At 37.1% G+C, this 11,120-nt stretch overlaps 1 protein-coding gene and 1 pseudogene across 1 annotated transcript; both read left to right on the top strand.

The window, feature by feature from the left end:
• Window positions 1-2,855: 2,855 nt before the first annotated feature.
• LOC131538780 (C-type mannose receptor 2-like) lies at window positions 2,856-5,566 on the top strand (annotated as a pseudogene).
• A 1,690-nt stretch (window positions 5,567-7,256) lies between these two features.
• On the top strand, window positions 7,257-10,379 carry LOC131538733 (interaptin-like). Its single transcript, XM_058772803.1, has 5 exons — window positions 7,257-7,611; window positions 7,842-8,804; window positions 8,948-9,051; window positions 9,293-9,396; window positions 9,796-10,379. The coding sequence occupies exons 1-5, from the start codon at window positions 7,488-7,490 to the stop codon at window positions 9,929-9,931; spliced, it is 1,431 nt and encodes a 476-aa protein (XP_058628786.1). The 5' UTR covers window positions 7,257-7,487; the 3' UTR covers window positions 9,932-10,379.
• Window positions 10,380-11,120: the final 741 nt, after the last annotated feature.

Raw genomic sequence — 11,120 nt, 5'->3', positions numbered from 1 at the left:
CCCTGATATTGAGGTGAGTTTTGTATGTTTTTCGACTTTATTGCACTGCATAGTGGAACAGTCAAAACACAAACATGACAATTGCTCTCGCCCCCTGCAACAGGCAGGGGGGCATGGTGAGCACACACAGCGGAGCGAGCGGACTTCTTCAGTGGCTCGTCTTCGGTGCTGGGTGCAGCTTTCGACTACTTCTGCACTTCAACGAAGCGCTCCGTGAACGTTTCCACCGCTCCGAAGAGACTTGAGGGATTCACGGGAGCATCCTGAAGGTCCATTTTCTCTGATTCCCCATATTGTGGCCGATCGCTCGAGCGGTCACCTTCGTCGCTCTGAGGGCCAGATCCATAGTGCGTTGGAGCTCTTTGAACATTTCAGGGTCCAGCCTGTCCTCATCCAGAGACTTGAGCAACTTGGCCTGATACACCTGGAGTATCGCCATCACGTGCTGAAGCTGCTTGGCCCGCCGCGGAGAAAGCCTTGCCGCCAAGGTTTGCAGTGGCGCGGCAAGGTTTAGAGGGGAGAGACGCGTTGTTTCTCATGACATACCCCACTTGGTCAGCTCCATCCACAGACTGTTACACCACTCCGCTCTCGCAGACACTGCCACTAAAATGGCATCATCCTCCTCTTCAGTGCCCTCCATGCAGAGGAAGAACGCGGCAGAGTTAGTTGGGCGAATTTATCGCCTTGGACGATGGCGGAGCCTGAGAGTCTGGAGACTTATATCTCCGCAGTGGGGGCAGTTTGACCCCCCCAAGCGCCGCCTCTGCGTGGGCATGACCCAGGCAGAAGACGCACGATTCGTGGCCTTCAGAGAATTCGATTGGCTCTGCACAGAAGAGGCAATTGCGAGTCATCTTTGTTTCTGAAGCTCACCGGAACACAGCAGGGGAAGAGAAGGCGTGTCTGCTACAGCGTGTAGATCACAGTGAGTAGTCTTGTTGATAGGCTTCTTGCTTCTCGTAGAAGGTTGGCTGAAGGAAAAGATTCTGAATGGATGACATACAAGCACTGCCTTATATAGAGTGGGATTCCCGCTCATATTTTGTGCACTTCAACGCCATTGGCCAGTTTCACTGGTGTGATTCAATAAGGCTTCAGTAGTATTCGAGGAAAGGGTATTTCCCATAGCAATGTAGATTGACCGAATTAAAGGGGAACAAGACTAAATATATTTTAACATTTTTTGAAAATGCATCTTGATTTAAGAATTAGATATTAGATATTTAATTACATATTTAAACTTGAAATAAGATAAAAAAATACTCTGTAAGAAAAGCATTTTTGCAGCGTGAATGGAAGATATTTAAACATAGTGTCACGAATCTGGTCTGTAACTTCCATTCACTCACCACCAGAGGTCACTCGCTCACTACATGGACTTTCACACCACACATCACAATGGACTCCAATTCCCATCATCCATTACTGATCACAGCTGTCACCAATCACTCATTGCACTAATCACACGCACACCTGATCCTACGCACACACTGATCACATACCTTATTTATACCCTGGACTTTCCTTCCGTCACTGCCGAGCATTGTATGCATTTTCGCTGCCCTACAGAGCCCCGTTAGTTTTCCTTGCCTAGCCTTGCCTTTGTCGGATTGTGTTTTCCCCTGCCTGGACTATCGCTCACGTTTTGGATTACCTCTCCTGTCTCGCCCCTTTGGATACTGTTCGCCCGATCGTCGACCCACGCTTGTCTTAGTTTACTCTTTGTCTCGCCCATGTTATACCTGTTTGCCACTGTTCGACCCTGCCTGTTATGACCACGTCTCTGCTCAATAAAAGTCTGCATATGGATCCGCACGTCTCATGTCTCGTCAGCCCCGTAACACATACAGTAGCTTAATGTAACTCGCTCAAAAAATGAATGAAAATGCACAATTTAACATTGTTTTTCAAATTTACCACCTGCAGTTACATTACAAACACCACTGGAGATGCTGAATTATAATCATGAAACACACAAGATACACTAATAATTAAAACCATTATTTTAACTGAACTGTAACTAACGTGACTGTAGATTATTTATGAATTCACATCTTCATTCAATGTTTCTATATTTAATTTCCTGCTCTTGTAACTCATGTGTGAATGCATTTATGCACCTTTCTGTGCTGCTGTTGTAGTATAAAAATGGCATAAGTGAATGTGAACATAAGTCATGTATAGTTATTGGAGATCTTCATATGATGTTAATCAGTGAAAAAAGAGACAGAAAGAGGTTCATATAGCAAGCATGTTTTGTTACACCAGTAAATGAATACTGTTATAATGTTGACCGTGAGTTGGCATCATGTGAAGAGGAAGCAACATCATCTGTGTACATGTTCTCTGTGCCTGTGATTTCCATAAATAAGGAGTTGAATGTGTTGTTGCTATTTTCTTTATTTCCATGTGTCATTGCATTGTGCACACAGAACAAACAGGTCTCTACCACATTCAAATTAACACACTTCCAGAGAATTACAGCAACAAACACCAACACAGAGAGAGAACATATTTTTTTATTAAAAGGTCATTTATTTTGAGAAATAAACAAATGATGTGATGCTGAATGAGGGATAAGAGCAGATATAATAATCACACATTTCGAAGCTGCAGACAGAAACATCAGACTCGGGACAGAAACACACGATCTCTGAAGTAAGAACAAATCACATGTTCATTCTTTAACTAGAATTAGACTTTGACATGTTAATATTGTCTTTATCATTGTGTCCAGTGCATTTATGTTCCTGTTGAGATGGATTTTTAATTATCGCTGAAATAATTTTTTGCACCAAATGAATCTGTGAATATTTTAAATCTGAGTTTATATGTTTTTTTCTTCCTCAGAAATGGACCAAACTCTATTTTTCATTCTTCTCGTTGGTTAGTGTGTTTGTGGTTTTATTTCTGGTTTCTAGTTTCATTAAGTTTGATCCTGTTATGAAAATCATTAAATCAAACCCTCTCTTTCACAGCTGTCTGCTCCGTATCTGAATGTGTTCAGCGTCAGTATCACTTTATAAACGAGATGAAGACCTGGACTGAAGCTCAGAGATACTGCAGAGAGAATTACACAGATCTGGCCACCGCTGACGACATGAACGACATGAACGAGCTGAACAAGAGTGTGAATGATGGAAGTGTTCAGTATGTCTGGATTGGGCTGAAGAAGACTGGTCGTGATGAATGGCACTGGTCTTCAGGTGAACCTGCGCTCTATCTGAACTGGGAACCTGGACAACCAGATGGCGGAGATGAGTGTGCTGTGACGTTAAATGGACAATGGCATGATTTGACATGTAATGACAACCGGCATTTCATCTGCAACAACAGTGAGTTTATTTATTGTTGCGACATACTAATTTTAATGGAATATTAAACAGGATGACTCTTTAATTTGATCCTTTTTTTTGTCGCTGTATCTAATAATGTCACAATAGAAACTTGCTATTAAATAGTCTACAAATCTTAGATATCTAAATTGATCTTATATTATTAATAATAAACATACAGCAGTGACTAGACGTGATTCAGATTGATATTTTCAGCCTTCAGTATCTCAACACAAACCTGTAAGGACTTAATTTTTCATATGTAGAACTTGAGTCTGGTCCATGTAGGAATGAAAGTCCATTACAACATAAACCCTCGTTGCAGAGAAATGTAATGTAGTGATTCAATAGTGAAGATAATTTATAAAAAAAATTAATGGCGCAGGTTGACATCAAGTTTCTGTGGTTCGAAATGTTTCTCTGTGTGCGACTGACGGTCTGTATTTGTGTGTTTAATTTAATGGTTTGAATGCACATGTTCTAGACGATCAGAATAAAGTTTTTAGACAGATCACGGTATAATTTTAAATATCTGTGAATATTCAATATATCATAATTACCAGCTGTAGAAGCAGCTCAAGTCTTCAATCTTTTCACAAGTGAGTTTAAAATATACCAGCGTGAGGTTTTTAGGCGACCATTATTTCAGACTGTATCGCCTTATTGTTTCCATGGCGATGCGTCATGCTTGTCATGTGACACACCAGCTGTAAATGAGTGATGTATCGCTTTTATATCATTTTTCTTGTTTTATTAAAAATATTCACAAACGTAACATAAAACATGTTGTCAAATCATATTTGTAAGGATTGTTATTGCCGCTTCCACAGACATCAGTGTGTATTTTACAAACTATAAATGTATATTTTGCTAATGCTTATATGTATTTAAATCTCTGAAACTTAAAATTAGAATTATATGGTGGAAACACTGAATAGTTGTGATACAACCTCATACACAGGGTTAAAAAGGATTAAATAATGTGTTCCTGTTCACATCCAAACCATAAAGCAGCATAAGAATAATGAAAAAAATGATTCATGAATCTTTTTCTCATTTGTTTTTCTTAAAGCGAACACAGGACTCGTCTTTGTCAATCAGATGAAGAATTGGAGAGACGCTCAGAGTTACTGCAGACAGAATCACTCTGATCTGGCCAGTGTGAGGATCCAGAATGACAATCAACAGGTTCAGAAGATCATTAGTGATAGACAGTTATCTGGATCACAAGTCTGGATCGGTCTGTTCAGAGACTCATGGCAGTGGTCAGATCAGAATAACTCCTCGTTCAGATACTATATGCATGGTGAACCTGATAATTATGGAGGTCATGAAAACTGTGCAGTAACTGAACCGAACGCTCAGGGACTATGGCATTTCTTGCACATTTCAGTTTCCTTTTATGTGTCATGAAAGTGAGTAAATCCTCACAAAACACAATCTGACATGACAAATTCATCCAGTGTTTGTTCTGCATGTTGTTTGTGATCAGTCTCTCTCTAGCTTCAGCTTGTGGTTTCTTTGGTTTCCAGATAAACTGATTCTGATCAGAGAGAATCTGACGTGGGCTGAAGCTCTGAGATACTGCAGACAGAATCATGTGGATCTGGTCTCGGTTCATTCAGAAGAGATTCAGCGTCGTGTGATGAACGTGGTTAAACGGGCGTCTACTGCGGAGGTGTGGTTGGGTTTACACAACTACTGCAGCATGAACATGTGGCTCTGGCTGAGTGGAGAGATCGTGTGCTATCAGAACTGGGCTCCAGGGAACGGAACGACTCCGGAAAACTGCAGCCTCGAGAAGAGAAAAGGAGCAGTTCAGTCTGGAGGAGATCAGCGCTGGATCAGCCTTCCTGAATCTCACAAACTCAACTTCATCTGCAGCAGAAATTAAGAGCTGATGTGTTTACTTACATTCACGCTTTTCATAGACTGCTTCATTATTTTTCTGATTTACTTTTATGTTTGATTTGTTCTTTAGTAAGTTCTGAGTAAATCTGCTTATTGGATTTAAAAGTTATATTTCTGTATTATGTTATATGTGTCTTTTAAGAAATTCCTTGTATATTCGGTGTGGTTATGACTGTATGTTTCGCACTAATCATATATTTTGAACAGAAGCTCAAATAAACTCATCTACAGTCAGGATTGTCTCCTGTTTCCTGATTTCCCTTCAACATCCCTGTGAACTGTAACATTTATGTAACAAATATGTAAAATTTAAATGGGTCATTAACTGGCTTTTTTTTTTTTATTATTATTTTGTACTGTTCTCCGAGGTCCCCTTATAATGTTATCAAGATTCACATAAAAAAAAACATAATTTAGAAGTAATAGGCTATTTTCTGTCCTGTTTTTAACCCCCCTCATCAGAACGCTCTGTTTGAATAGACGTGGTGAACTGGAAACAGGGCTAGAAAACGAAAAAAAAAAGTCAAATTGGTTCACTCCGAGCAGAATTGATATTTTAATGTTTCTTTTCCTGCATTCCTCTGTAATATTTCCGTTCCGAAACCGGTTCAAGTAGAAAAAATAATGGTTAATAATGTTATTTTTGCTTATAATAATAATAATAACAACAACAACACAGCATTTTCTTTACACAAAAAGAAAAAGAAAGAAAAAAAACAGGAAGAGATGGTATCTTAACCCGCTGCGCTTAGTCACAGCCAGCATCGTCTTTTCTAGATTTCTAGAAATGTAGGCTACTAAACGAAAGAAAAAAAACTATTAATGCTTTAAAGACATTAAAGTTTTTGGTAACACTTTACAGTAAGGGTACATGAATTACCATGAATTCATGCATAAATTAATGTATGAATAATGCATTACTTCATGCATTAATATCTCATGAATTATCAGTAACTAACATGAGTTCAAAGTCTTTCATTCATGACTTCATGGATGAACAACACCTTAATTAATACATTAACTAAGGTGAGTGCATCATCATGATTTATGATTTATTACGCATGATCATGATGTTTTCTTTGTTCACAAAAAAACAAGGTCTTCTATTGTGGATAAAGCTATGCTTATGGTACATTTCTTTCTTGAATTATTAAAGGAATATACAAAAATCCACATTACCTCATGCACGCATACAGGCTAGAACAGTATATCAATTAATGTTAAAACTGTTTTTCATTAAATATGATATGAGTTATCAAGCATGTTCACATCTTCTTCATAGTAGCCTGCAGGTAAATGTACATTGGCCAATCACAGAACACAGTATGTGAATTCTGTTAACATCGAAATACAGTAATCATCATTAACTAAGCATTAACTTCTCATGACTTCATCATGTGTGTGGCCCCTCAACTAAAGTGATATGAACATGCTTGATAACTCATATCATATTTAATGAAAAACATTAGTTCTCACATTAATTGATATACTGTTCTAGCCTGTATGCATGCATGAGGTAATGTGGATTTTTGTATATTCCTTTAATAATTCAAGTAGTCTTACATGCACAAAATAATGCTTTTTTGAATCATGTACCATAAGCATAGCTTTATCCACAATAGATAGTAAAGACCTTGTTTTTTTGTGAACAAAGAAAACATCATGATTATGCGTAATAAATCATAAATCATGATAATGTACTCGCCTTAGTTAATGTATTAATTAAGGTGTTGTTCATCCATGAAGTCATGAATGAAAGACTTTGAACTCATGTTAGTTCCTGATAATTCATGAGATATTAATGCATGAAGTAATGCATGATTCACATATTAATTTATGCATGAATTCATGGTAATTCATGTACCCTTACCGTAAAGTGTTACCAAGTTTTTTTTTAAATATCACATGATTGCCTAATCTGGTGGTTTAAACTTTTAATTTATGTTAAAAATGATAACATTGTGCACTGTTACTCTTTTTAGCTTATACTGAGCTTATTTACTCAGCCTTGCTTAGGGCAATGTTGTGACATACATGTTTCAGCAAGTTTCCTTTTGAACCCAGATGCACTTGATAATAATTCAGAGTAACCTGATGTTGTGTGATGAAATTTCCTCCAAGTTTGGCAGTTTGTAGAATAGCATAACTCTTTTGAGAGGGAAATGTGTATTTGAACACATCAAATTGTTGTTCATTTGAACACCAATAAATCTCAACGGAAGAGACACAAAAGTAGTCATGGAACCAGAACAAGATGTTGAACAAAAGACCAACTGCAGCTCCAGTGAGAGGGAACTGGACAGAGATAAAGATCATTTTGTTAATAAAGACCAGAAATCCAAAGAGAGAGCCCGAAACCACAGTAAGCAATCTTTTATTGTGACTCAGAAGATGTGATATTTTATTGGTGAGATTTGGCAGTTAAAATGTCTGCTTTTACTGAATATGTTCAGTTTAGTAATTTTCAGTTTTTGTCCTTAACCAGTGTATATTTCCAGATATTTGTATCTATGGACACATTTTTAAAAGTCCTCATACTACAAAATAAAAATGAACCTTCATAATTTTGATTTTGCTGTTCTTGTTTTGCAGGACTTGTTTTGAGTATAGCATGCTTTGGCTTCATATGTATTTTCCTTTTGGCTGCCATTGTAGTACTGCATATCAAGCTCATGGCGGATAAAGATATAGAAGTTACACAGATGTTACAGTCCAATTCAAGATGCCATAACAACTTCAACTCTCTGAGTGAGAAGAATCCGGAGTTGAAGAAAAGAGTCAATGATCCCACTTTTGAAATAAGCCAGTTAGAGAGAAATGTTGACTCTTTCAAGCAGAAGAATCAGGAGTTGGAGAAAAGAGTCAATGATCTCTCTTCTGAAAAAAGCCAGTTACAGGGAAGTTTTGACGCTTCGAATCAAAAGAATCAGGAGTCACAGAAAAGAGTCAATAATCTTACTTCTGAATACGGCCAGTTACAGAGGAATTTTGACTCTTTGAATCAGAAGAATCAGGAGTCGGAGAAAAGAGTCCATCAGCTCTCTTCTGAAAAACGCCAGTTGCAAGGAAGTTTTGACTCTTTGAATCAGACGAAACTGGAGTTGGATAAGAGAGTCGATAATCTCACTTCAGAAAAAAGCCAGTTACAGAGAAGTTTTGACTCTTTGAATCAGAAGAATCGAGAGTCACAGAAAAGAGTCAATAATCTTACTTCTGAATATGGCCAGTTACAGAAACGTTTTGAATCTTTGAGTCAAAAGAATCAGGAGTCGGAGAAAAGAGTCAATGATCTCTCTTCTAAGAAAAGCCAGTTAGAGAGAAATTTTGACTCTTTGAATCAGAAGAATCAGGAGTTGGAGAAAAGAGTCAATCAGCTCTCTTCTGAAAAAAGCCAGTTGCAAGGAAGCTTCGACTCTTTGAATGAGACGAAACTGGAGCTGGAAAAGAGAGTCAACAATCTCACTTCCGAAAAAAGCCAGTTACAGAGAAGTTTTGACTCTTTGAGCCAGAAGAATCTGGAGTTAGAGACTGAACTAAAACAGTTATTTGAGAAAGGTTTGTAGCACAGGATTTGTATGTACTTGTAGTTTACTATACAGTACAAATTAAACTACAATTGTATTTTGTTTTTCGTTTATTGAAAGCAGCTGGTTTTCTCTTCATATCCGTTTTAAAAAGTGTGTTGCTGTGTGTTTCAGAGTTGTTGTTCTGGTCCAGTGAAGCAATGAACTGGTCTGACAGCAGGCAGTACTGCAGGGATCGTGGTGCTGATCTGGTCATTATCAAAAGTGAAGACAAGCAGGTGCAATTCTGCGCACATCTTTAAATAGATTTACTCATACAAACAACCAATCAGTTAATTAATTAATGCTAAAGTAATATGATGCACAAACTTGTTGGACGTATCTTTTATTAGTCCTTGCTGTTGAAAATGCATTATTAATACTAGCAACTGTCTTTGTTCTATGTCAGTTAAATAATCCCAGATAAAGAATACAAATGTATCGAAGGTCACAAACACTCACGTCTTGTTTTATACACAGAGGTTCATTTCTTCATTTGTCAAGGAGACTGTGTGGATCGGTTTGTCTGACATAGAAAACGAGGGGGAAATGAAATGGGTGGATAATTCATCACTGAATCAAGGGTAAGTGTTAAAACGCTCACAGAAAACCACTGTGCAGCTTATGCATTTGTTTTAAACCTGTTTTTCGGTAGCACTTTAGTATAGGGAACAATTCTCATTATTAACTAGTTGCTTATTAGCATGCCTATTATTAACTTATAGGCTGTTTATTAGTTCTTATAAAGCATATATTATGCATGATCATATTCTGCGTCCCTAATCCTGCCCAATTTAACGACTACCTTACTAACTATTAATAAGCAGCAAATTAGGAGTTTGAGGCAAAAGTCGTAGTTAATGGTGTTAATTGCAAGAATTTAACCTTAAAATAAAGTGTGACCCGTCTTTTTTTTTATATATAATTGCATGACTTAGTAAATACTTAGAGTAGTTCATGAACTGAATCTGTGCATTTTTCAGGTTTTGGTCTGAGAGACAGCCAAATAATTCTGGTGGAGATGAGGACTGTGTTGACCTGATACCTTCAAATGCTGTCCTGAAAAACTGGAATGATGCCCCATGCTCACTTAAGAAAAGAGGGATTTGTGAGAAGTAGCATTGCTTCCTTCATCTTCCTAATATTTAATAATGCTTTAACTATTTTAGTTTTTTTTTTTTTTTTTTGTAGCATCATTTTTTGAAGGTTTGTGACAGCAAAGCTATACAACAAATACAATCACTTTTTAAAAGTAAAAAAAAAAAAAGAAGCCATTTTTGTTTCTTACTGCATTAATAAATCTCACAGCATTCGGGTGAGTTATGGGTAATCTCTGACAATAAAACCTCTTATGTTCTTACTTCATCACAAGCAGCTGTATGTTAACGTGATCATATTCTAGCTGTTATCATGCATCTCATTTCTTGATCTGAAGTGTTGAAGTGACAATCAGTGTCAAAGTGTCCAGATTTAACTAATTCACCCATTTTATTCTGATATTGAGTGTCTGTGAAACTGCTTTCAGGCTGAATTGCTTTCTCTGTGAATAAAATTTCAATTAGCATTACCACAGTAATCCCCAAGGATTTTTATTTTATTCAACAAAAATGTCAGTTTATAGACATTTGTGTTTCAAACTTTTGAGATTAACACAATTCCGTAGTTTCAGTACTTCAATTGATTCCAGTTACGAACATTAATTAATAAAATACAATTAATTTTGGCTCAAACCAGCTCCTGTGGATAAAAATCAATTCCATTAAACAAATGAAGTGACAGTTTTGTAAGTGCATTTTAGTTCACTTTAGTATATATTTGCAGGCTTTATGTCTGTTTTATTTCACCAACCAGCAGATGGGACTTGCTTGTTTTACAGTAACAGGGGACGTCCCCCGGAGGTTGCGAATACGCTTTTAGGTCAACATATGACAATGATAAGTATGGATTACACAAACCTAAACCTATGGTTTAAGATCTGTTGTTTGTAGGATCCAGATTTGCATAATTACCCTATAATTTGATTTACATAATGACCTTTTAAGTTTGATTTGTACATGTATCTACTTTTCATAACAATGTGTATGATGCTTTGCATATTTTCTGATCCACGGTACAAACAATATCCTTACAAACTGTAATGGTACAAATAACTTTCTTTAGGTGCAGTTCTCTACCGCAGTGTCAATAAACTTTTGTTAAACTAACCACACAGTGTTAACTTTAGTCAACTGTTATGAAATATTTTTCAAGGTAGTGAGGCACACCCGTTTTTCTGCTGTTTCACTACTTCATCTGTTACAAGTTTGAT

This window comes from Onychostoma macrolepis, chromosome 04 (assembly GCF_012432095.1).
Source record: "Onychostoma macrolepis isolate SWU-2019 chromosome 04, ASM1243209v1, whole genome shotgun sequence".
Taxonomy (NCBI): Eukaryota; Metazoa; Chordata; class Actinopteri; order Cypriniformes; family Cyprinidae; genus Onychostoma; species Onychostoma macrolepis.
Note: the sequence above shows the minus strand (reverse complement) of the source record. Positions and strands in the feature narration are given on the sequence as shown.